Source organism: Coregonus lavaretus (assembly GCF_964263955.1).
Source record: "Coregonus lavaretus genome assembly, chromosome: 37".
In the NCBI taxonomy this organism is placed as follows: domain Eukaryota; kingdom Metazoa; phylum Chordata; class Actinopteri; order Salmoniformes; family Salmonidae; genus Coregonus; species Coregonus lavaretus.
Window position 1 is genome coordinate 17863670 of NC_140024.1, and position 26981 is coordinate 17890650.

The 26981-nt window shown below is 43.0% G+C and overlaps 1 protein-coding gene across 1 annotated transcript; it reads left to right on the forward strand.

Annotated features, from left to right (window-relative positions):
* The first annotated feature begins 17678 nt into the window (after positions 1 to 17678).
* On the forward strand, positions 17679 to 26795 carry spi1b (Spi-1 proto-oncogene b). Its single transcript, XM_084154542.1, has 5 exons — positions 17679 to 18135; positions 18786 to 18876; positions 19762 to 19949; positions 24045 to 24204; positions 24379 to 26795. The coding sequence occupies exons 1-5, from the start codon at positions 18088 to 18090 to the stop codon at positions 24699 to 24701; spliced, it is 810 nt and encodes a 269-aa protein (XP_084010668.1). The 5' UTR covers positions 17679 to 18087; the 3' UTR covers positions 24702 to 26795.
* Positions 26796 to 26981: the final 186 nt, after the last annotated feature.

The window sequence follows — 26981 nt, forward strand, 5'->3', positions numbered from 1 at the left end:
GAGCATTGTAGATGGGTCGTGGCTGGGTCTTCCAGCATGACAACGACCCGAAACACACAGCCAGGGCAACTAAGGAGTGGCTCCGTAAGAAGCATCTCAAGGTCCTGGAGTGGCCTAGCCAGTCTCCAGACCTGAACCCAATAGAAAATCTTTGGAGGGAGCTGAAAGTCCGTATTGCCCAGCGACAGCCCCGAAACCTGAAGGATCTGGAGAAGGTCTGTATGGTGGGCCAAAATCCCTGCTGCAGTGTGTGCAAACCTGCAAAATCGGCAGTGTATCAAATACTTGTTCTCCCCACTGTACACTACCAGTTAAATGTTTGGACACACCTACTCATTCAAGGGTTTTCTTTATTTTTACGTTGTAGATTTTTTTGTAACCTTTATTTAACTAGGCAAGTCAGTTAAGAACAAATTATTATTTACAATGATGGCCTACACCGGCCAAACCCGGATGACGCTGGGCCAATTGTGCGCCGCCCTATGGGACTCCCAATCAACCAGAGGGTCTATAGTGACGCCTCAAGCACTGAGATGCAGTGCCTTAGACCACTGCGCCACTCGGGAGCCCGATAATAGAATAATAGTGAAGACATCAAAACTATGAATTAACACATATGGAATCATGTAGTTACCAAACAAGCGTTAAATAAATCAAAATATATTTTATATTTGAGATTCTTCAAATAGCCACCCTTTGCCTTGATGACAGCTTTGCACACTCTTGGCATTCTATCAACCAGCTTCACCTGGAATGCTTTTCCAACAGTTTAAAAATAGCGATATTTTGGAGATGATTTCATTTTCAAATAACTGAAAGTGAGAGGTTGTAATCTGAATAAAGGGAAAAAGGCCATTCTTGAACTTTGGGTGAGACATTCTTACTAATCTGCTAGAGAACCAGTTCGTGTTTAAGTATAACTTTTGTATGACTGAAGCCTTTAGTGAGAGGTCTAATGCTTGAACATTTAATAATTTCTGCCCTCCGAATTCATATTAATTATATAAATATTCCAGTTTAATTTAATAATCCGTCTACCTTGCGGATCTGTTTGAACAATTTGCACATTCGGATCAAAATTATTGTTAATTAATTTCATAACCCCTTTTGAGTTTCTTTGCCATGGGAGAAGTATATTTTGCCTCCTCCCAGTCCTTCATCTAAAATAGTTGAATGAGTTTCCTGTAACAATAGATATTATATTCCTTCTCTTTCAGCCAGATAAATACTGATCGTCTTTTCTTATTATCTGCTAAACCATTACAATTATAACTGGCTATACTTATTTCACGATTTACCATAATGAGATACAAGTTTCAATTCTATTTATCATAATATATGTTTGTAAACTCACCATTAAAAAGTACCATAATGATTGTCCATATAGCTATACCATGGTATTTGCATTGCTACTGAGTAAACCTCCAATTGTTGTCCACTATTCCACCCGCTAAAACCTCCCCCCATCCCAAGTTGGATTGTCGTCCCAGTGACTGTCCACCTGTATCCTAGGGCCTTTGAGAGATTGGGACCCATCCTTTAAAAAGAGCACAAAGTGCCACCCACAGAACAGAAGCAGATTAACTGCCAAAAGCATTTCCAACGCACTCACCTCACCTACAGTTATTAAAAAATATATACTGTATAAAAAATATTGCATATCTTAATTTATTTCCACAATTAACAAATAATATGTGTAATAATGTTGGCAGTTCATACGAAAGATTGTTACCTATAACCAGGATTGGCATTACAAACATTTCATTTTTGGTAAACAATTATTATTTTGGCAAATAATTATTGTGATTCATCCTGTATTGTCCCTAACATCATTACCCCATAGCAACAGATGTGGGACACACACACACACACACACACACACACACACACACACACACACACACACACACACACACACACACACACACACACACACACACACACACACTCCACACCCTTCCCCCCCACAAACAACCACAAGCTCAGATGTTCAACAGTTGTTCCATCCCCAAGCCCAACTCAAGAGAAGACTTGATGTGCGAATGCATATACAGTTGTAGCTGTTTGAGAAGGCATGCATAATTGAGCAAGAATGGGGAGATTTGATTAACCAATGTCAAGTCCTAGCTTATGGCGCTCAGATACACCCCCCTACCCTGAAATACACACACACTGGTCCCCCATTGTGAACATTTCCCCAAGCATCTCTGTGCAATCAGACCTTTTGATGATTTTGTGACACCAGAGACACAATAATTTGCCCCTTCTCTGATTTTCCGAGTGTGACCCCCTCCCTGTGGGTTACTGCAGCTAGTGTTGCCAGCACTGCCACTACCTGGGTGGGGGCACCCCACCGTAATCCCCACCGACTAGGTACAAGGTCATCAAGGTTCTCATTAGCAGCTTTGAGAAATTCCTTGTATATTATGCTCACCCATCCGGGGGCTTTGGCTGTATTGGACCAACCCTGCCAAGCAAGCAGGGGGCAGTGCTGCTTTAGTGGGTCTCTGATGCCTTTATATTTCTGTCTTGGCTGCATATAGGCTACTTGCAGTAGGCCTATAAAACAGATAAGGATTTCTCCTTAGTGTGTGGGTCGCTCAGGTTGGCGTCTAGGGTACAGGGTTGGGGACCGCTCCATCATGATAAGACAATAAATAAATAAACTATTTTTATTATCTGTTTTAAAATGTATATCCCATATCTGCATAAAATTGAAAGCTCTCTCTGTCACATCTCCTGCTCGCAGACACGCACTGGCTCTGGCATTTGCAAACATTTCCCTTTTTCACTCACTTAACTCCAGACTTTTCCAAACACAAAAACACACACCCCACCTTCCACCACAATACACCCGCACATACTGTACCCACATACTGTGCCGTCTATGTCCTCTGTTCACTGTGTTTTTATCCCTACCATCTTGATTATTTTTGATATATTGTTTTGGTGCAACACAATGGACACATTATGGTCTTGAGAACACATGCAGACTGTTTGTGAGAGGTTAAGATAACAGAAAACATGAAAAATGTCCACACTATGAGTCATCCCTAGCTGACTTGAGCAATGCATATAGAAAGAGGAACTTATGGTTGGTGGGACAAGGGCCCATGAAGCAGAGTTTAATGGAAAACATAGTGTGTGCGTGTGTGTTTATGTGTGCGTGTGTGTGCGTGTGTGTCAATGGGCCATGTGATTTAACTTTGTCTTCTATCCAAGCTTTGTCTGATGGTTGGATCTTGTAAAGCCCAGTGCATTGGGGAAAATGAGGAATCGGGAATAAGAAGTGAGAAATCTGGATGTCCCCTTGCACGCCTGTCAGGGGTGGCTTCATGTCATTGTGAAAGAGATGACGGCCACCGAAACGGCTGGTGACAGTCAGGCAGGAAACCAGGGTCAGGGTCCTCTCTGCGGCCTGTCTATCCAGGCCATGCCCTCAAAACCATCATTTTCTTGACTGTTGCTCTCTTTTTCAGGAATGGTTTTGGGGATTTGATATTCTGAGTATCCTCCATAAAACATATGCATACAACCAGTTCTTTATTATCTTGGTAGACAGTAGACAAAACAAATAATTACGACTTACATTTGGATAACCCACACCCATAGCAGTGTGTGTCCACTCCGTTCTGTTATAAACAACTCTCTGATGTACATCCAAATCAATAAGGGCCCATGGTGTGCAGTTCATCATATGGTCATCTAATGGAGGCTATGGCATACTACTGAATTGCAGCTGCAGTATAAGGCCTGGCAGGAGCAAGTGCCCCCACAGAGGGAGCAGAAATAAGATGACAGACGACTACCTCGACCACTACCTCTAATCAAGCTTTGCTTTGTGGCAAGCTGTTTAGTTACCATCTGGTTTAAGGAAGAAGGAGAAGGAGAAGAAGAAGAAAATCTTTTGAGTTCCAGCTTAAATTGGTAAAATTAAGGAAGTTTTTAGTTCCCTAGTTAATTCAGTGAGTTATAGAAATCTCAGATTTCTTGCACTCTGTGGTAATTTGCTTTAACCGACTCAATGAGATTCTCCTGCATTCACAGAGAGCGTACTACTATACATGCTGCTCCTGGAAGACTGATGAGTGACGGTAAGAGTGAGGCTGGCTGGACTGAGAGAGACAGGAGGCGTTTCTTCCCATGAGCATCCTTTGATACAGATTATAATGTTATGAAATATGTTTTTCTGCTGGTTTCAGATCAGAGATATATCTATATTACTAGTATCGGTATTCTTGCTACTTTTTATTGAATAGAGTAAAAAGTTGATGCAATGACAGAGGCAATTTGCCCTTTGTAGATCACTTGGGAGAGATTCCAGTTGTTTGCATTATATCCTTTTCCATTATTTAATTTGATAGTCTTACAGTATAAGTTGTTGAAAAATAAGTGCTAATTTACCCATGTTGATCGTTAATGGTATATTTTATCTTTGACTGAGAGTCAATGGATTACATCAAGAGTAAAAATGTGCCTTTAAACATTATCTTTAGCTAACATCTAGGCAGTAGACCTATGGTCATCACTGGGAGCTAATACTTTGTATCCACATTTGTCTTAATTTGTTTCTTCTAAATGTAATTACTTGGTTTAGAATATGTTGTCAGCACATCAAAACGAATAACAGTACTCTTTAAATAATAACTAGAATGAAGAATGTTTGGTAACACTATTTGGATAGTCCATCTGTAGATGCTCTACAGACACTATCAGTAACATTTCAACTAACTATCTACTAACCCTAGCTCTTATCTTAACCATTATCCTAATCCTTATTCTAAACCTAACCCTAACCATAACCTTAGCAAGCAGTTGCTTATCAACATAGTGTGTTGGGAAATCCGGACTATCCAAATAAAGTGTGATCGAATGTTTTACTGGGCTATAACATGTTTCCAACTATTCAAGCTAATTTACTCTAGTTGTTCAAGAGAGTTTGTCAGAGGATGATTACGTAAATGCGGTTAAAACCAGCACAGTGTGGACATTGATCTGGATACATTTTGGTCAAACAGAATAGATAGACAAAGAGTGCAACATTTCCTGTTGCGACGGTCTCTGTATCCTGTTTTCCACAGTCAGTGGTCATGCATGTCATCCCCTTGTGAGAGGGTCTGTGGGTACGTTCTCATGACCCAAAAGTGTGAGGCCACAGAGGTCTAGTAAAGGCTCTCTGTCTGTCAGAATAAAACTGACAGATTATGACATATGAATAATCAAAGGTATCAGTTAAAGCCAGATATAGTCCTGAATAGAAATGTAGGCCTAAATTGTGACTATTTTGCAATCCTAAAGAATACAGCCTTTTGCCACAAAAAAATATATTTAAAAAACTCTAATTGGTTTAGACCAGGGATGGGCAACTTTGATGGGAATGGGGGCCACATCCATACCCACACATGCAGTCAGTTGCAAAAGACTCTAGGCTTTTGGGGGGCCCCGCCACCTTGCAAGCAAAACATTTTACGGCAGATAGAAAAAAAATGTAAGCTGCAATTTGTAACTTTTTGGGACGAACCGACCAAATTCACATAGAAATATGTGTTATAGATCTGTCATTCTCATTGAATGCAAGTCTAAGAAGCTGTATATCTGTTCTATGTGCGCTATTTCTATGCTTCCAGTTCTTAAGTTTTGTTTTTGCGTCTTTTACTTTCGGTTTTGTTCACCAGCTTCAAACCGCTGAAATACAATATTTTTGGTTATTGAAAATATATTTGACAGTGGTTTAGATGGTACAATGATTCTCTACACTATACATTGCTTGTTTTGTCCGGTGAACTGTTTGAATTTTAGCAAACAGGAAATAGCGGAGCGATTTTTGCGTATTGCATCTTTATGTTTCAGAGCACATTTCCTGCAATTTTACACATTTTGCCATGAGGCGGAAAGAAGATTTTGCTGTTTTAACAGCTAATTTCCTGCAATTCTACACATTTTCCATAGGGTGGATAGAAATGTTTGCAATGTTTAATATGATATTTGAGTGAGAGTGACCAACTAAATCAATGGGGGTGTCACGAATTCCGCCGAGACTGCTCCTCCTCCTTGTTCGGGCAGGCTTCGGCGTTCGTCGTCCCTGGAGTACTAGCTACTACCGCTTGATGTCTCGATGTTTGTTTGGTCTTGTCTTGTTAGTGCACCTATTTCATGTTATGTATTGATTAGGTCACCTATAAGTTTCCTTTAGTTTTGTTTGCAGTTGTGTGTGATTGTCCGCCTGTCCGTTGGTGTCTCTGTACGTTCTTATTGTGGAACGAGTATTTTACGCACTGTGTTGCGTAATCGTTTTGCCTCCTGTGTTTTCGAGGCCGTTTGATTTTGTTCTCTATTCAGTCTGAGTAAAGTCGTTTTGACTGAGCCTCTGTGTCCTGCGCCTGACTCCTACACCGCATCCACATCAGCTATTGTGACAGAATCACACACCAATACCATGGAGTCAGCAGGAGCAGCGGCGGTGACCGAGTCGCTGGAGGATTGGGTCAGCTGCCAGGACGCCAGGATCCAGCAACTCGGCTCCGCCATGCAGGAGGTGATGAACACCCTGCGCCGATGGGAACGGGGAGGCGTGCCCACACCTCCTCCTACATTACCATCACCATCGGCCAGCCCCACCAGACCAGCTCCGGAATCCAATGGGATTCGGCTCTCGCTCCCGAGGGCGTATGATGGCACCGCAGCCGGGTGTCAGGGGTTCCTCCTTCAGGTGGAACTCTACTTGGCCACCATACACCCGGCGCCCTCGGGATACGAGAGCGTTTCCGCCCTCATCTCCTGTCTCTCCGGCAAGGCGTTGGAGTGGGCCAACGCCGAATGGAGGGGAATAGACGCCGCCACCATCAGCTACGCGGAGTTCTCCCGCCGCTTCATGGCTGTTTTCGATCACCCTCCTGAGGGTAAAGCGGCGGGGGAGCGTCTGTTCCACCTCCGACAGGGGAAGAGGAGCGCACAGGAGTTCGCCCTGGATTTCCGGACTCTAGCGGCGGATGCGGGGTGGAATGAGAGGGCCCTCATCGACCACTATCGGTGTAGCCTGCGTGAGGACGTTCGTCGAGAGCTGGCCTGCAGGGACACCAATCTGTCCTTTGACCAGCTAGTGGACATGTCCATCCGTCTGGATACCCTGCTGGCCACCCGCGGACGTCCCGAGTTGGGGCCGTCCATTCCATCCCCCAGCACCTCCGAGCCGAGCCCTATGGAGCTCGGGGGTGCTGGCGCTAGAGAGAGAAGGAGAGAGAACCCGAGGGGGGCCGTCCCCTGCACCAGCTGTGGCCGTGGAGGACACACTGCGGCTAGGTGCTGGGGAGGGTCTCCAGGGAATCGGGGCAACAGGTCGCGCACTGGGGAGTCATTTCAGGTGAGTAGGCGCCCCACTCACCCAGAGCTCTCTGTTGTTCACTTGTGTATACCTGTGGTATTTCCTCAGGTTGCATCTCATTCCCAGCATAAGGCGCTAGTCGATTCAGGCGCAGCTGGGAATTTCATTGATCAGAAATGTTGTACTAAGTTAGGGATTCCCCTCCTCCCCGTTGATGCACCCTTTCCTGTCCATGCCCTAGATAGCCGCCCGTTGGGATCTGGGTTGATTAGGGAGGTCACAGCGCCACTAAAGATGAAGACGCAGGGGGGTCATGAGGAGATTATTCAGTTGTACCTGATTGACTCTCCTGCGTATCCCGTGGTGCTGGGGCTTCCTTGGTTAATCACCCATGACCCCACCATTTCGTGGCAACAGAGGGCTCTCAAGGAATGGTCTGACCAGTGTGTTGGGCGATGTTTAGGTGTTTCCGTTGGGGCGACCACGGTGGAGAGTCCGAACCAAGTGCCCGCAATGCACATTCCCCCTGAGTATGAGGATTTGGCACTCGTGTTCAGCAAGACGAGGGCGACGCAATTGCCACCTCATAGACAGGGAGATTGTGCGATAAACCTCCAGACAGGTGCGGCACCCCCGCGGAGCCATGTGTATCCTCTGTCTCAAGAGGAGACGGCGGCTATGGAGACATACATAGCTGAGTCCCTGAGACAAGGATACATACGGCCCTCCACTTCCCCTGCGTCCTCAAGTTTCTTTTTTGTGAAGAAGAAGGATGGAGGGTTGTGCCCGTGTATTGATTACCGCAGTCTCAATCAGATCACTGTGAAATACAGTTACCCTCTTCCTCTGATTGCGAGTATGACTGAATCATTACACGGAGCGCGTTTCTTCACAAAACTGGATCTCAGGAGCGCCTATAACTTGGTACGCATTAGGGAGGGAGATGAATGGAAGACGGCATTTAGTACCACCTCAGGTCATTATGAGTATCTGGTCATGCCATACGGGTTAATGAATGCTCCTTTAGTCTTCCAATCATTTGTGGACGAGATCTTCCGGGACCTGCATGGGCAGGGAGTGGTAGTGTACATTGACGACATCCTAGTGTACTCTGCTACACGAGCCGAGCATGTAGCTCTGGTGCGCCGAGTGTTAGGTAGGCTGTTGGAGCATGACTTGTATGTCAAGGCAGAGAAATGTCTGTTTTTCCAGGAGTCCATCTCCTTCTTGGGTCATCGGTTGTCCGCGTCAGGGGTGAAGATGGAGATTGACCGTGTGTCAGCCGTGCGTAACTGGCAAACCCCAACCACTGTTAAAGAGGTGCAGCAGTTTTTGGGTTTTGCCAATTACTACTGGAGGTTTATCCGGGGTTTTGGACAGGTAGCAGCTCCCATTACTTCCCTGCTGAAGGGGGGCCCGGTGAGTTTGCAGTGGTCGGCTGAAGCGGACAGGGCGTTTTGTAAACTGAAGGACCTGTTCACTTCAGCTCCGGTACTGGCGCACCCGGACCCCGCTTTAGCGTTCCAGGTAGAGGTGGACGCGTCAGAGGCCGGTATTGGGGCAGTACTGTCGCAACGCTCCGGCATGCGTCCTAAGCTCCGTCCCTGCGCTTTTTATTCTAAAAAGCTCAGCCTGGCGGAACGTAATTATGACGTAGGGGACAGGGAGCTGTTAGCCGTGGTTCAAGCCCTAAAGGTGTGGAGGCATTGGCTTGAGGGGGCTCAACACCCTTTTCTCATTCTGACTGACCATCGTAACCTGGAGTACATCCGGGCAGCTAGGAGATTGAACCCTCATCAGGCTAGGTGGAACATGTTTCTGACCCGGTTCGTTTTTAAGATCACTTACATCCCAGGGTCCCAGAACGGTAAGGCAGATGCCCTGTCCCGGCGGTATGACACAGAGGAGAGGTCCATTGAGCCCACTCCCATACTGCCGGAGTCTTGTCTGGTGGCACTGGTGGTATGGGAGGTCGATGCGGAAATTGAGCGGGCGTTACGCACCAACCCTACTCCCCCAGAGTGTCCAGTGGGTTGGACGTACGTGCCGCTCGAGGTCCGTGATCATCTCATTTATTGGGCTCATACGTCACCCTCCTCTGGTCATCCAGGTATTGGCCGGACAGTGCACTGCCTTAGTGTTAAGTACTGGTGGCCAACATTGGCTAGGGACGTGAGGGTGTATGTCTCCTCCTGCTCGGTGTGCGCTCAGCGTAAGGCGCCTAGACACCTGCCCAGGGGGAAGTTACAACCCCTGCCCGTTCCACAACGACCGTGGGCTCACCTCTCGGTGGACTTTGTCACGGACCTTCCCCCCTCTCAGGGGAATACCACTATTCTGGTCGTTGTGGATCGGTTCTCTAAGGCTTGTCGTCTCATTTCAATGACGGGTCTCCCTACTGCCCTACAGACCGCTGAGGCTTTGTTCACCCACATCTTCCGGCACTACGGGGTTCCCGAGGATATAGTGTCTGATCGGGTCCCCAATTCACCTCTAGAGTCTGGAGGGCGTTCATGGAACGCTTGGGGGTCTCGGTTAGCCTTACCTCGGGTTTCCACCCTGAGAGTAATGGGCAGGTGGAGAGAGTGAACCAGGATGTGGGTAGGTTTCTGAGATCATATTGCCAGGTCCGGCAGGAGGAGTGGTCGGGGTATATCCCCTGGGCAGAGATGGCTCAGAACTCTCTTTGCCACTCCTCTACTAACCTGACCCCTTTCCAGTGCGTGTTAGGGTATCAGCCGGTTCTGGCACCATGGCATCAGAGCCAGATCGAGGCTCCTGCGGTGGATGAGTGGTTTCGGCGCTCGGAGGAGACGTGGAACGCTCCACACGTACATCTGCAGCGGGCCATCCGCAGGCAGAAGGCGAGCGCTGATCTCCACCGCAGTGAGGGTCCAGTATACGCCCCTGGAGATCGAGTCTGGCTCTTGACTCGAAACCTGCCCCTTCGCCTGCCCTGCCGGAAGCTTGGCCAGCGGTTTGTGGGGCCATTTAAAGTCCTGAGGAGATTGAACGAGGTGTATTACAAGTTGCAACTGCCTAATGACTATCACATTAACCCCTCGTTCCATGTGTCTCTCCTCAGGCCGGTGGTAGCTGGTCCACTCCAGGACAGTGAGATAAGAGAGACCCCTCCGCCCCCACTGGACATCGAGGGGGCTCCGGCGTACTCAGTCCGGTCCATCGTGGATTCGAGACATCGGATGGGGGGTCTACAATATCTCGTCGAGTGGGAGGGGTACGGTCCGGAGGAACGGTGCTGGGTGCCTAGGAGGGACATTTTAGATCCATCTCTCCTGACTGAGTTCCACCGTAGTCATCCCACGCGCCCGGCTCCGCGTCCTCCTGGTCGTCCCCGAGCCCGGGTCAGCGCACGGCTGGAGCCGCGCGTCAAGGGGGGGGTACTGTCACGAATTCAGCCGAGACTGCTCCTCCTCCTTGTTCGGGCAGGCTTCGGCGTTCGTCGTCCCCGGAGTACTAGCTACTACCGCTTGATGTCTCGATGTTTGTTTGGTCTTGTCTTGTTAGTGCACCTGTTTCATGTTATGTATTGATTAGGTCACCTATAAGTTTCCTTTAGTTTTGTTTGCAGTTGTGTGTGATTGTCCGCCTGTCCGTTGGTGTCTCTGTACGTTCTTATTGTGGAACGAGTATTTTACGCACTGTGTTGCGTAATCGTTTTGCCTCCTGTGTTTTCGAGGCCGTTTGATTTTGTTCTCTATTCAGTCTGAGTAAAGTCGTTTTGACTGAGCCTCTGTGTCCTGCGCCTGACTCCTACACCGCATCCACATCAGCTATTGTGACAGGGGGCCACTAGACTAACTTACCAATCAAAAAATATTTAGTTGACAGGGGCTAATTGACTGGCTGTCAGTGACTGACATAACAAGAGAAAAACTGCTGATGCACAACCAAATTTCGAAATTGCACCTTGTGTATTCTATTATTCTAACTCTCAACAGGAAGTTGAGACCCCGACTGAGTCCCCACCCAGTGTATGTTCTCTATTGCTAAATTAGTAGTAATGTCACACTGTGGCCCTGAGAACTCAGCCCCATAGGGGTCTGTGAAGAAAGAGGTGTTAATGTGACTGCCTGCTTGTAAGGAGGCTTTAGCCATCAGAGATATGCATCTTGTGAACATAACTTCATTCAGACATCAAGTTGTGGAGTACTCAGTCACACACTGTGGTATCCTAAAACCAAAGCGTCCATGGGTGAAGGGCGATACAGTAAACACAACAGCATCCGTGTGCCTTATCTACGTGTCTCCACATAACCTTCTGTCACACCCTGATCTGTTTCACCTGTCTTTGTGCTTGTCTGCACCCCCCTCCGGGTGTCGCCCATCTTCCCCATTATCCCCAGGGTATTTATACCTGTGTTCTCTGTTTATCTGTTGCCAGTTCGTCTTGTCTCGTCAAGCCTACCAGCGGTTTTCTCGTACTCAGTTTTTCTCTAGTTCCTGTTTTCTAGTTTTCCCGGTTTTGACCATTCTGCCTGCCCTGACCCTGAGACTGCCTGCAGTTCTGTACCTTTTGGACTCTGTTCTGGATTACTGACCTCTGCCTGCCCTTGACCTGTCATTTGCCTGTCCCCACTGTTTTTGTAATAAACTTTTGTTACTTCGATACTGTCTGCATCTGGGTCTTCTCCTGAGCCGTGATTCCTTGGGTTTCCTTTAAAACAAGTAACACAATGATGGTGGTCGATTTTACCATCTTTAAAGTGTGTCTCTTGACATATTAAAGTATTTGTCTTATCTCCTTTTGCAAGGAATAAGGCTGAAAATAGTTACCTTCTGTTCACCAAACCTATCCCACGGTAGCATAGTTACACACTGAACTTCTGGGCTGGTTTCCCTTCTTGAATTAAAAAGCATGTTTTACGAAGTATTGCCATTAATTAAGTATTTCTATTCCAGTAAAAGGCTTTATCTGTGTCCAGGATCTGTGTCCACAAGTAATTGGTGGAAACCAAACACAGTAGACATTTTATCTACTGTGTTTTACCAAAGAGAGAAGCTGGTCTGATCTGGCAGGGACTGATTAGATAGAATAAGTATTAAGTTTCCTTACTGTATGAAAAGGCCCAACGTGATCAGACAAGACACTCACTGAAATACCCCTGTAGATTTATATTTTAAGTTTTGCGGCCTAGATCATACCGAAGTTTAGACACACAAATGGAGTCATTCACAGCAACCCCCCCTATAAGGAACTGAATCTAAAAGAGAATTTCCCAGTTCCTCTTTTACATAGTGTGTGTGTGTGTGTGTGTGTGTGTGTGTGTGTGTGTGTGTGTGTGTATGTGGTGTGCGTGCGTGTGTGTGTGTGTGTGTGTGATGATGATGATGATGATGATTATGGTGGTCAAGACTGAAATTGACTAACAGTAGAAATGTAAAACCAAATTATAGGCCTGATTCTGTTGGAACGTTATCTGCCTATTTCCTGTAGCTTTTTACATTGTGAGAAACATACATTTTATGTATTGAGCCATTCATTTAAACACAGAACTGAAAGTTTGTTTTTGTCTTTCCCAAAATGGGATGAGCACAATGCTGCCTGTTTTGGTTTCATCTTGTTTCTTAGCTGTCAAAGGCCTAGCATCCTGGAGCCTTATGTTGTATGTAATAGACCTGCATGTGGATGTACTGTGTAAAGCAAAGTACAGGGGAACAGAAATTACACTATATCATACTCATCAAACTAACTATAGTGCTGTCCATGAGGCTGAGGACCGGTCTCTTACTGAGATGTCCACCAGTCACAAGATCTGGGAAACCTGATTGATTTCTGACAAAACAGCAAATTTTTTAGCTGTGTTAGAGAGTCGTTTGTGTGCTCTGAAAATAGCTGTGGTGAAAATAGCGTGCTGTGCTTGCTGTAACGCACATAGTATATTCATACTAAATGTCATCAGTTTTGCTCAGACAGCTGTGATTAACATGGGGGCCATGGACAGGCTGTGTGGTTTCAGCAGCCCCACAAGTGGTAAAAGGATGCAGTGGACTCAAATTATAACCCCAGACCATGCAAGCAAGGCAAACAGAAAGGCCACATAAACCAAAATCCAACAAAGTACACCAAAATCGAATGCACAGGCCTACCAAATTAAGATAGTTATACCACAACCAGCAAGTCAAACAGATTTTTTGCCTTTTTGTTAATGTTGATTATTAAACAAACAATGCACTGTATTTGGTGCTGCGTAGCACATCAAAATAATATCAAATAAGGTTATAACATTCACAGAAAATTCAAGATAGTCTTTGATAGAGATAAAGGAGAGGAAAAACAATAGAATACAGTGCCTTGCAAAAGTATTCATCCCCCTTGGCGTTTTTCCAATTTTGTTGCATTACAACCTCTAATTTAAATGGATTTTTACCTTCAAAAGTCACATACAGTGGGGAAAAAAAGTATTTAGTCAGCCACCAATTGTGCAAGTTCTCCCACTTAAAAAGATGAGAGAGGCCTGTAATTTTCATCATAGGTACACGTCAACTATGACAGACAAAATGAGAAAAAACAATCCAGAAAATCACATTGTAGGATTTGTAATGAATTTATTTGCAAATTATGGTAGAAAATAAGTATTTGGTCAATAACAAAAGTTTCTCAATACTTTGTTATATACCCTTTGTTGGCAATGACACAGGTCAAACGTTTTCTGTAAGTCTTCACAAGGTTTTCACACACTGTTGCTGGTATTTTGGCCCATTCCTCCATGCAGATCTCCTCTAGAGCAGTGATGTTTTGGGGCTGTCGCTGGGCAACACGGACTTTCAACTCCCTCCAAAGATTTTCTATGGGGTTGAGATCTGGAGACTGGCTAGGCCACTCCAGGACCTTGAAATGCTTCTTACGAAGCCACTCCTTCATTGCCCGGGCGGTGTGTTTGGGATCATTGTCATGCTGAAAGACCCAGCCACGTTTCATCTTCAATGCCCTTGCTGATGGAAGGAGGTTTTCACTCAAAATCTCACGATACATGGCCCCATTCTTTCCTTTACACGGATCAGTCGTCCTGGTCCATTTGCAGAAAAACAGCCCCAAAGCATGATGTTTCCACCCCCATGCTTCACAGTAGGTATGGTGTTCTTTGGATGCAACTCAGCATTCTCTGTCCTCCAAACACGACGAGTTGAGTTTTTACCAAAAAGTTATATTTTGGTTTCATCTGACCATATGACATTCTCCCAATCCTCTTCTGGATCATCCAAATGCACTCTAGCAAACTTCAGACGGGCCTGGACATGTACTGGCTTAAGCAGGGGGACACGTCTGGCACTGCAGGATTTGAGTCCCTGGCGGCGTAGTGTGTTACTGATGGTAGGCTTTGTTACTTTGGTCCCAGCTCTCTGCAGGTTATTCACTAGGTCCCCCCGTGTGGTTCTGGGATTTTTGCTCACCGTTCTTGTGATCATTTTGACCCCACGGGGTGAGATCTTGCGTGGAGCCCCAGATCGAGGGAGATTATCAGTGGTCTTGTATGTCTTCCATTTCCTAATAATTGCTCCCACAGTTGATTTCTTCAAACCAAGCTGCTTACCTATTGCAGATTCAGTCTTCCCAGCCTGGTGCAGGTCTACAATTTTGTTTCTGGTGTCCTTTGACAGCTCTTTGGTCTTGGCCATAGTGGAGTTTGGAGTGTGACTGTTTGAGGTTGTGGACAGGTGTATTTTATACTGATAACAAGTTCAAACAGGTGCCATTAATACAGGTAACGAGTGGAAGACAGAGGAGCCTCTTAAATAAGAAGTTACAGGTCTGTGAGAGCCAGAAATCTTGCTTGTTTGTAGGTGACCAAATACTTATTTTCCACCATAATTTGCAAATAAATTCATTACAAATCCTACAATGTGATTTTCTGGATTTTTTTTCTCTCAATTTGTCTGTCATAGTTGACGTGTACCTATGATGAAAATTACAGGCCTCTCTCATCTTTTTAAGTGGGAGAACTTGCACAATTGGTGGCTGACTAAATACTTTTCCCCCCCACTGTAATTAGTTAAATAAAGTCCACCTGTGTGCAATCTAAGTTTCACATGATCTGTCACATGATCTCAGTATATATACACCTGTTCTGAAAGGCCCCAGAGTCCGCAACACCACTAAGCAAGGGGCACCACCAAGCAAGAGGCACCATGAAGATGAAGGAGCTCTCCAAACAGGTCAGGGACAAAGTTGTGGAGAAGTACAGATTAGGGTTGGGTTATAAAAAAATATCAGAAACTTTGAACATCCCATGGAGCACCATTAAATCCATTATTAAAAAATGGAAAGAATATGACACCACAACAAACTTACCAAGAGAGGGCCGCCCACCAAAACTCACGGACCAGGCAAGGAGGGCATTAATCAGAGAGGCAACAAAGACACCAAAGATAACCCTGAAGGAGCTGCAAAACTCCACAACGGAGATTGGCGTATCTGTCCATAGGACCACTTTAAGCCATACACTCCACAGAGCTGGGCTTTACGGAAGAGTGGCCGGAAAAAAGCCATTGCTTAAAGAAAAATATAAGCAAACACGTTTGGTGTTCGCCAGAAGGCACGTGGGAGACTCCTCAAACATATGGAAGAAGGTACTCTGGTCAAATGAGACAAAAAATTTGCTTTTCGGCCATCAAGGAAAAAGCTATGTCTGGCGCAAACCCAACACCTCTCATCACCCCGAGAACACCATCCCCACAGTGAAGCATGGTGGTGGCAGCATCATGCTGTGGGGATGTTTCTCATCAGCAGGGACTGGGAAACTGGTCAGAATAGAAGGAATGATGGATGACGCTAAATACAGGGAAATTCTTGAGGGATACCTGTTTCAGTCTTCCAGAGATTTGAGACTGGGACGGAGGTTCACCTTCCAGCAGGACAATGACCCTAAGCATACTGCTAAAGCAACACTTGAGTGGTTTAAGGGGAAACATGTACACCAGTGGAACCCATCCAACTTGAAGGAGCTGGAGCAGTTTTTCCTTGAAGAATGGGCAAAAATCCCAGTGGCTAGATGTGCCAAGCTTATAGAGACATACCCCAAGAGACTTGCAGCTGTAATTGCTGCAAAAGGTGGCTCTACAAAGTATTGACTTTGGGGGGGCTGAATAGTTATGCACGCTCAAGTTTTCAGTTTGTTTGTCTTATTTCTTGTTTGTTTTACCCAAAAAAATATTTTGCATCTTCAAAGTGGTAGGCATGTTGTGTAAATCAAAGGATACAAACCCCCCCAAAAATCCATTTTAATTCCAAGTTGTAAGGCAACAAAATAGGAATAATGCCAAGGGGGGTGAATGCTTTCACAAGACACTACACATGGACATCCATAATAGAGCAAATTTGACTCTATTTTGTTTTTGGTTGTGTGTTATATTAAGCTTTGTACAACCAAGGGAATATAATAATAATTCTGAAATTATTTTCAGTGCGATTTGGATCTTACTGTCTACAGTATTTCAAGTATCTTGTCCTTATCAGACTGATGCACTCTTCCTCTGCCCAAACCTACACAAGCCTGTCAGTGGAGGCTTGCCTTGTGTCCTCACTTCTCTTCAAGATAAAACAGAGATGTTGTGTCAGGGAGAGATAACTGAGACAGATAGGGCTGGTTTCCCAGACACTGCCTAGTCCTGGATAAAAAGGAATACTCATACTGTGTCCTGTAAACCAGCCCATAGGGTCAGGAGAGAGGGTCATCTGAGTCTAGTAGTAGACCTACAGTACACTGTACTCATTATGATGAAGAATATCTTGGTGAGAAAAACACATTTGGTCAGAAAATAGAATAAAACATTTGCGATTTCTCAAGAATTCCCCTACCAACACTACTATTGTCTCAGGATGTGTTTTATCTCCTCTCCCTTAATCTCCACAGACCTGTTGCAGGATTTCAAAAAGGAAGTGGCATGATTTTATGTGTCCAGCTAATCTACACGCAGATAAAACAGTTGTTTGGATAGAAATACAGCAGAATTCATTGATGTATGTGAGTCATTATTATATTGATATGGCTAGAACTCAAGCTACTAGTTTGTTTTTAAATTGACATATTTACACCAAATCCAATGTACACACTGATACTGGTCTGATAAGTAGGAATTAAACCAGCTTAAAATGTGAGATGACAATGTTTATGTGTCTGGCATTGAAACATGGTAAAACATTTTTATTTTTTATTTTTTATATTCATATCGATTTTTCTAGTGTATGGAAGGTATATGAATATGGATACCTGCTCTTTAGCCACACAATTATTTATATATTTTTAATTTGGTTGGGAAAATTTGGTCACGATGAGATGCAAAGATACTATCCACTGACAGATGCTATGCTACTGCCAGTAAAGACTGACAGTTAAGACAGGCCTTGAAATGATTGGCTGGTTTGGGAGGTGAGCTTTAATAAATGTGAGATGTTAGAATCTCCCCCTGACAAATCACCAATGACCAGGAACTACCACCAGACACACTGAGATGTGTACACCCACAAAGATATCCAGAAGTCAAAATATCAGGTTCCCTTTAAATGTTTTGTCATTGAGTTGGGCTAATTTATTTTATTTTATTAGACGAAATTTGAGTCCCGGAGAATAGTTTAGCTTACAAGTGGATAAAGTTGTGTAGGCAGAGGGAGACATTTTGGGTTTCGTTCGGTGAGAGGAAATTTGGTAAACGTTGTGCAATGGTGCGAGAAAAGTTTTGAAAGAGTGTGAGAAACAATTGCAAGCTAAGTGCCTGAGAGTAGATCGGTTCAAGAAGAAGCCTTCATGTTGCATCCATACAGAATGGAGGGGTACCTCATCTCACCTGGTCCTGTAAGTACACGATGAGTCAAACAATTTGTGTTATTTCAGTTATAGGCCCAAGTATGTACAGGGATGTGGTTATTTGTTGAGCATATTTACTTGTTTATATACCATAGAATGTACTTATACAGAAAATGCATCTCAAGCATCGTAAGCTCACTGGATTCAAGTTTGGATTTCATATTAACATTAATATTTTCATTAATGAAAATATGTTAATAGATTACTGCAAGGTCATTAATTTTCAAACTCTTAAACTGGTACACAATACATTTGTTTACGCAGTGTAAGTGATTTTGTGGTCTACATACTTTCACAAGAACAATATTTCTAACATAATAGTTTATCATATTTATTGATTCACAACAATTCATTTTGTAAGGTTATGACCGACCATTTAAAAAAAACAGCAAAGATATTATAGTAAATGTCAATGAAGCTCAAAATAAAAAAACAGAGCTGAAGTTGCTCAAGTTATTTTCATGTATGTTTTTGTCCAAAAACATGTTGTTCAGCAATGTCATTATCAACAAACATTATCAAGGGCAGAAAGCAATTTGTATATAAATGTTGAGTGTCAGTTCCTTGGAAACAATAGTAAGACATTATGTGAAGTTTTGATATGCTTTCAGTTGAGGATATCCTTTTTGTTTTAATAGCCATCAGAAGACATGTACGAACCCGACATCTATAGACAACAGATGTCAGAATATTCATATCCGTATGTCATCGATGGAGAGAGTCAAGGAGGTGAGCTTTAAAACACTAAAACATTTTTCCTAGTATTAATACCTCATGTATTATCTATTTATAATCATGATTACTATGATACAATGATATACTTTTTTAATTAATTTCCCTTTCTCTGATGAACTTACCATCACATAATTGTTGACAAAATAAACAATTTGAATATCACTTATACGGAAGTGAATAGTGCCAGCCCAACTAGCTATGTGTTTGACCAGGCCTGAGGAAATCACACACAGTAGCTATATTAAAGACAATAAAAAGCATCAAGACACTGCAGCTGGAGCCAACCATGTTGCCCCCATGGAGTACAGGAAACAGATGCCATTTCTGTCAACCTACAGTCATAGAACAACTTTCCCCCCTGGGGTTTATTGAAATGGAAAGGTTCAGTTGTATTTTCTCCTGTAATCAACTGATCCTACTGCCAAGAATAAACTGGTATTTACTAATAGGAGCTATAGAATTATATAGGCTCTGCTCCATTTAATGAACTAAATTATTACAGTATGCCTGATAAACAGAAAATAATAAGAATGGTAAGTCTCTGGTGCAGTGTCAGGACAGAACACAACAGATCACTAAAACATGTTTACATGCAGAACGTTTTTAGAGTTTCTACACGTTTTCACATTTGTGACATTTGGGCTCAAAGAAAGAAAAAGACAACTGCCAAAGCAAAGATGTGTGAACAGGAAACTGCTTAATACATTTTGCTGAACACTCTTTAAACTAATAGCAGACATTGTGTGTTACATGTATTTGGAATCTGTAATCAACTAGGTTCTCTCTATTCTACGCCATCTGAACACTGCCATTTAGTGTACACGTCCTTCAGACCTACCTCTTACTCTATGAACAATTTAAATGTTTCTCTCTGTTCAGATCACTGGGACTATCACACCACTCATCATGTTCATCCGCTGGACTTTGACAACCTGCCAGAGGGCCACTTCACTGAGCTCCAGAGTGTCCAGCATCTACATGTACCCAGCATGGCTCGTTATAATGATGCTGACACTCTCTCGCTGGACCCTGGCCTTGGGGGATACCACAATGCCCTACCCCCACCGGTGAGCCCACCCCCCTGACCCCTCTTTTCCCCTAACACAGACAGAGTTGGTAATTCTTTCATGCAGATAGTAGAGTGTACATGACTAATAGAGAATGTTCTGAATGTTCAGGAGAAAAAAAAGAACATAACAGATCATCAATCCTAAAGCAAGTAGCATAATGTATTTCCATGTCCCCTCTAGTGGTAATAGCAATGCCTCAGAAATGTTGAATAACAGGTAAACATAAAATCAGTCATCTGGCTTCAGATAAAGAAATGACTATGAAAAGTGTATCTGGGCTACTGTTTGTTACTGGTGAGCTGTGTTGCGTGGAGGATGTTGGGTGCGCCTACAGACAGATGGTTTGACATTGTGGCCTTTCCCTAACTGGGGCCTGCTGGTGTTGCTACAGAACTATAATCTGCCAACTCACTAACGGCTGATGAACAAATAATTCATTTTTAACCAGAAGAGGCCTCCCCCAACATTATGTCACACACGCACGCACACACACACACAAACGAATCATTGTCAGTGTTCTTAGTGTAAAATCTGTAACAGCAACCACACATCACAGCTCATGCAGAGGGACGGTGCCCTATAATCTTTGCCACCGCTGGGCTAAATTGAGATGATTATATCACCAAGTAACAGGTCAATGGGCAGAGTTTAACAGATATACAACTCTTGAAAACATGGCGAAGGTTTGAACTGAGAATCATGTAAATAAAACTTTGAGTTATAAGTTGTTATTATGTTAAAGTAGTCAGACAAATGTGACAATACCTCTAAGATACAACTGGTCTCCTGACTTGAAACAAAGAGTCAAATGTAGCAAGCTAGCAGCGACATGCTAAGCAGGGATGGACAGTTATGCTGCCCCAGGGGCATCAATATAAAATGCTAAGCTAAACAGAGCTAGTTGGCTGGTAGATAGCTATCTTTTGCTAATGTTGAGTCAAAGAATAGACCTAGCTAGCTAGGTCTCAAATATGCCAGGAAATGTTAGTTTGGGTGAAGATAACAATAGGATATAATTTAGATAAGGGCAATTCCACGACTCCGATTTTTCCCTTAAAATGTATGCCAAACAAAAACGATTGATTTCAAAGTTTAACCTCTACGGGATCGGTGTCCCGTATACGGGACGGTTGAGCTTACGTGCACTAATGTGATTAGCACGACTGTTGTTAATAACAGCAAACTTTCCAGGACATAGACATGTCTTATATGGGCAGAAAGCTTCAATTCTTGTTAATCTAACTGCGCTGTTCAATTTACAGTAGCTATTGCAGTGAAAAAAATGCCATGCTATTGTTTGAGGAGAGTGCACAACAACAAAAAACTTATCATGGCAACTGGTTTGATACATTCACCTCGGAAGCTAAATAATGTACTTACATTCAGTAATCTTGCTCTGATTTGTCATCCTAAGGGTCCCAGAGATAAAATGTAGCATAGTTTTGTTTGATAAAATCAATTTTTATATTCAAATGTAGGAACTGGGTTCTACAGTTTGAACCCCTGCTGTCTCTGGCTCCACACCCACCCCACCCGGCCATCTAGATGTGTGAAAGTTAGTGTATAAGCTAATGATCCATCATGTATGACATTCCTGGGAGTGTGTAAACTTACAATTTGTATTACTATATCATTTTTGTATGTTCTCTATAGTTATGTACTTGAAAATGTATCAATTGACCAATTCGGCACATTTGGGCAGACTTAATACAAAATAGTCCAGTATTGCAACGCTTCATTGGATCAATCTGAAACTTTGCACACACACTGCTGTCATCTAGTGGCCAAAATCTAAATTGAGCCTAAACTACAATATTATATTGTGGCCTTTCTCTTGCATTTATTTCAAAGATCATGAAAAAACAAAACAAAAACAAACAAAAAAACGCATATTTTTTGTTTATATTATCTTTCACAAGATCTAATCTGTTATATTCTTCTACATTAATTTCACATTTCCACAAACGTCAAAGTGTTTCCTTTCAAATGGTATCAAGAATATGAAAGTCCTTGCTTCAGGTCCTGAACTACAGGCAGTTAGATTTGGGTATGTCATTTTAGGTGAAAATTGAAAAAAAGGGTCCGATCCTTAAGATGTTAACAAACCATACAGTGGACAAGGACTCTATGCACAAGGGCTACTTTTAACAATTTACACAGAACATTTTACAAGAACACATTTACTGGAAGAACTGTGAAGATTCAAAGTTTGGTAACAGAATTTCTGTAAAATCTCCTTCAGTTCTTTTATGTGTCCACGTTTTCCAAAAACTCTGTTAAATATCTGCTCAAAATTAAGATTCAACAATGTCTGCAGAAAGAATGGGGTGTCAGCTATGACATGACACATTGACTTTGAAAAAATATATTCTGGTTATTGAACTACAATAAGTGAAGTGGATTTACACCGGGTAACTGAAATGCGGTAACGGAATTTCATCATGGGTCCCTGTAGCTCAGTTGGTAGAGCATGGCGCTTGCAACGCCAGGGTTGTGGGTTTGATTCCCACATGGGGCCAGTATGAAAAATGTATGCGCTCACTAACTGTAGGTTGCTCTGGATAAGAGCGTCTGCTAAATGACTAAAATGTAAATGTCCCTGATCTGTACTACACAGAAATGCATAATTATGGATATGAATGTCATTCTCTTCATGGTGATCTATCTTAAATAGGTACACAAAGGTAGAAATGTGCAATATCCTCCTTTGCATATTTAGGGATTATTCTACACAAAGGCTATTATTTAAATGAGCTCTGCCCCCAAACAAGACCAAATTTGGTTGGTCGAAACCGGACCAAATCTGAAACAATCAAAGACGTCTATGTTTCAGAAGTTTGGACATCAAAGTACAGCACAGTAGAACTCAGTAGAGTACAGTACATCAGAGCACAGAACAGAACAGTAAAGTAGAGTAGAGTTCAGTACAGTACAATACAGTTCAGTACCGTAGAGAACAGTAGAGTAGAGTTTAGTAGAGTACAGTAGAGTACAGTAAAGTAGAGCATAGTTCAGTTCAGTACATTACAGTCTACTGTACAGTAGAGTACTGTACTGTACTGAACTATACTCTACTTTTCTTTACTGTACTGAACTGAACTGAACTCTACTCTACTGTACTATACTCTACTTTTCTTTACTCTACTGTATAGTACTGTGCTGTCCATACGTGTGAACCCAACTGTGGTTTGTGACTACTATGATTTCCCATTGTAGCCAATTCAATTGCAGAAATTCCGTTACCGATCAACATTATTGTGTTTTTATGTATTTTTAATACTTTTTAAGACTTTTTCTGGTGGATGTTTTCTAAGACCCCTTTTCCATCTGTTTGACCAAAAATGCCTTTGCTTATTCCTGGTTGAAAAATGTATGTCTGCCTTAATTTCTAAAATACACTGTATAGACTCTTAGCTCATAGGAGCAATTTGACATGCTCCTATGAACTTCACATGTTGGTGCTCATGGGTCCTTTTACATGGAAATGACCATAAGTCCATGGCTGCCCCTAGGGCAGTAAATACTTTTGTGCTTGAATTCTGCCCTTTTTGTTTATATTGCTTATTCAACTAAACTTTTAATAAAACAAATGTTAACTGACCTACTGGCAGATTTGAGACCTAACTTGCTAGCTATTTTTATTTTATAATTCGACATTAGTAGGAGGTAGGTCTCTGCTCAGCTAAGCTACATTTAGCTTAGCATTTTACATTTCTTCCCCCAAAAGTTTATATAGCTTATTCAACTAAATATTTTGATAAAGTAAATGGGAGCTGATTTACAGGTATATTCGAGACCTAGCTAGCTCTATTCTATGACTGAACATTATATTTATTAATTCAACATGAGTAGCTAAGAGGTTGCTAAATGCTTAGGTAGCTAGCCTGTTCTGATTAGCTTAGCATGATGCTGCTAGTTTGCTACATTTTACTATTTGCTTCAAGTCAGGAGACCAGTTGTATCTTAGAGAAATACTAATTTGCTAAGTAGTAATTTCTCAGTGAATACTGCTCCAAAAATAATGTATTGTAATTGTAATGATGGTTTTGTATTGTAATGACTACATGATTATTGTTGTTTGTTGTTCCCAAGGTGCCGTATTGCCCTCGAGCCATGGGCTACTTGCACCCCTCTCCTCAGACAATGAGGAGCTCAGATGACGAGGAGCCAGGAGGCCGCAGCCCTCCACTAGAAGTGTCTGATGAAGAGTGTCTGAGAGACCACATCACGCATGTAACAAGGGGAGAATTGGGTAAGGAATTCATTCATAAACGCATTCCTAATATCTCACATGTTTCATTTAGCTTTTGATGTCACAATAAACCTACTCATGTAGGCCTACTCCATGTAGATCATAGGTAGGGAACCTCCTCAACTGATCCATTGCATGTTTAACCATTTTGCCCTTTTGTCAACATTAATATAGGCAACAAGAAGAAGATCCGTCTGTACCAGTTCCTGCTGGATCTGCTGAGGAACGGGGACATGAAGGACAGTATCTGGTGGGTAGACAGGGACAAGGGCACCTTCCAGTTCTCCTCGAAACACAAGGAGGCACTGGCACATCGGTGGGGCGTACAGAAGGGCAACCGCAAGAAAATGACCTACCAGAAGATGGCTCGGGCTCTTCGCAACTATGGCAAGACAGGCGAGGTCAAAAAGGTCAAGAAGAAGCTGACTTATCAGTTCAGTGGTGAAGTGCTGGGGGGGAGGTCTCACTTGGAGAGGAGGCCATATTCCCATTTGTAGTGGAAGTCCTGAAGAAGGGTAGAGAGAGAGATAGATTGTTAACTGTATATAGTATGCAAGATGGTTATCAATGTAATAACTATTGTTTGTGTTTAAATCAACAATAACTGTTTTTGCTGTTCTTGTAAAAAGCATTTACAGTGAGGGAAAAAAGTATTTGATCCCCTGCTGATTTTGTACATTTGCCCACTGACAAAGAAATGATCAGTCTATAATTCTAATGGTAGGTTTATTTGAACAGTGAGAGACAGAATAACAACAAAAAAATCCAGAAAAACGCATGTCAAAAATGTTATAAATAGATTTGCATTTTAATGAGGGAAATAAGTATTTGACCCCTCTGCAAAACATGACTTAGTACTTGGTGGCAAAACCCTTGTTGGCAATCACAGAGGTCAGACGTTTCTTGTAGTTGGCCACCACGTTTGCACACATCTCAGGAGGGATTTTGTCCCACTCCTCTTTGCAGATCTTCTCCAAATCATTAAGGTTTCGAGGCTGACATTTGGCAACTTGAACCTTCAGCTCCCTCCACAGATTTTCTATGGGATTAAGGTCTGGAGACTGGCTAGGCCACTCCAGGACCTTAATGTGTTTCTTCTTAAGCCACTCCTTTGTGGCCTTGGCCGTGTGTTTTGGGTAATTGTCATGCTGAAATACCCATCCACGACCCATTTTCAATGCCCTAGCTGAGGGAAGGAGGTTCTCACCCAAGAATTGACGGTACATGGCCCCGTCCATTGTCCCTTTGATGCGGTGATGTTGTCCTGTCCCCTTAGCAGAAAAACACCCCATAAGCATAATGTTTCCACCTCCATGTTTGATGGTGGGGATGGTGTTCTTGGGGTCATAGGCAGCATTCCTCCTCCTCCAAACACGGCGAGTTGAGTTGATGCCAAAGAGCTCGATTTTGGTCTCATCTGACCACAATACCTTCACCCAGTACTCCTCTGAATCATTCAGATGTTCATTGGTAAACTTCAGATGGGCCTGTATATGTGCTTTCTTGAGCAGGGGGACCTTGCGGGCGCTGCAGGAGTTCAGTCCTTCACGGCGTAGTGTGTTACCAATTGTTTTCTTGGTGACTATGGTCCCAGTTGCCTTGAGATCATTGACAAGATCCTCCCGTGTAGTTCTGGGCTGATTCCTCACTGTTCTCATGATCATTGCAACTCCACGAGGTGAGATCTTGCATGGAGCCCCAGGCCGAGGGAGATTGACAGTTATTTTGTGTTTCTTCCATTTGCGAATAATCACACCAACTGTTGTCACCTTCTCACCAAGCTGATTGGCAATGGTCTTGTAGCCCATTCCAGCCTTGTGTATGTCTACAATCGTGTCCCTGACATCCTTGGAGAGCTCTTTGGTCTTAGCCATGGTGGAGAGTTTGGAATCTGATTGATTGATTTCTTCTGTGGACAGGTGTCTTTTATACAGGTAACAAGCTGAGATTAGGAGCACTCCCTTTAAGAGTGTGCTCCTAATCTCAGCTCGTTACCTGTATAAAAGACACCTGGGAGCCAGAAATCTTTCTGATTGAGAGGGGGTCAAATACTTATTTCCTCATTAAAATGCAAATCAATTCATAACATTTTTGACATGCGTTTTTCTGGATTTTGTTGTTGTTATTCTGTCTCTCACTGTTCAAATAAACCTACCATTAAAATTATAGACTGATCATTTCTTTGTCAGTGGGCAAACGTACAAAATCAGCAGGGGATCAAATACTGTTTTCCCTCACTGTATGTGAACGTCAAAGCCAATGGAATCTGACAATTAGCTAATTTTGCTCCTATAAGTCAATGTTTGTGCACACACCTCTGGACCTTTTACATTCCATAGCACGTAGAAACAGGACCCTTTAAAATAATACTGTCAATCATTATTACCAGAATGCTTATAGGAGTGGTAATACAGATGACCACTAGAAGTCCTCAGAGATCTCCTTTCTTAAAGCTGGCTGTATTCACCGACATCTACTCACTATGTTGGAGTGACTGACCATTGTGCACATTTGACATCAATTATACTTGGATGCAATGTAAACAAACAAAAAGACTGTGATAAAGAGCTCTTTAGCATTAATGAAATTGATTTGATACTCTGAGATGCACTGACTTTGGATACACACTTCCTGTTGCTTAACCTTTGGTGTAGCAGCACACACAAACACAACATATTATACATTAGCTTTTGCTAATCAGAATTTAGTATTCAGCCAAGCCGTGGTATAAAGCTTGTATATTTGTATAATGGTACTACATGTGTATTACATACTAA

What these genes read in the sequence shown, in the direction of transcription:
- spi1b (XM_084154542.1), top strand. Translation starts at nt 18,088, where the DNA reads ATGTTGCATCCATACAGAATGGAGGGGTACCTCATCTCACCTGGTCCT. An exon ending in ACAATGCCCTACCCCCACCG is followed by an intron (nt 19,950 to 24,044) that starts GTGAGCCCACCC and finishes GTTGTTCCCAAG; the next exon opens with GTGCCGTATTGCCCTCGAGC. An exon ending in TGTAACAAGGGGAGAATTGG is followed by an intron (nt 24,205 to 24,378) that starts GTAAGGAATTCA and finishes ACATTAATATAG; the next exon opens with GCAACAAGAAGAAGATCCGT.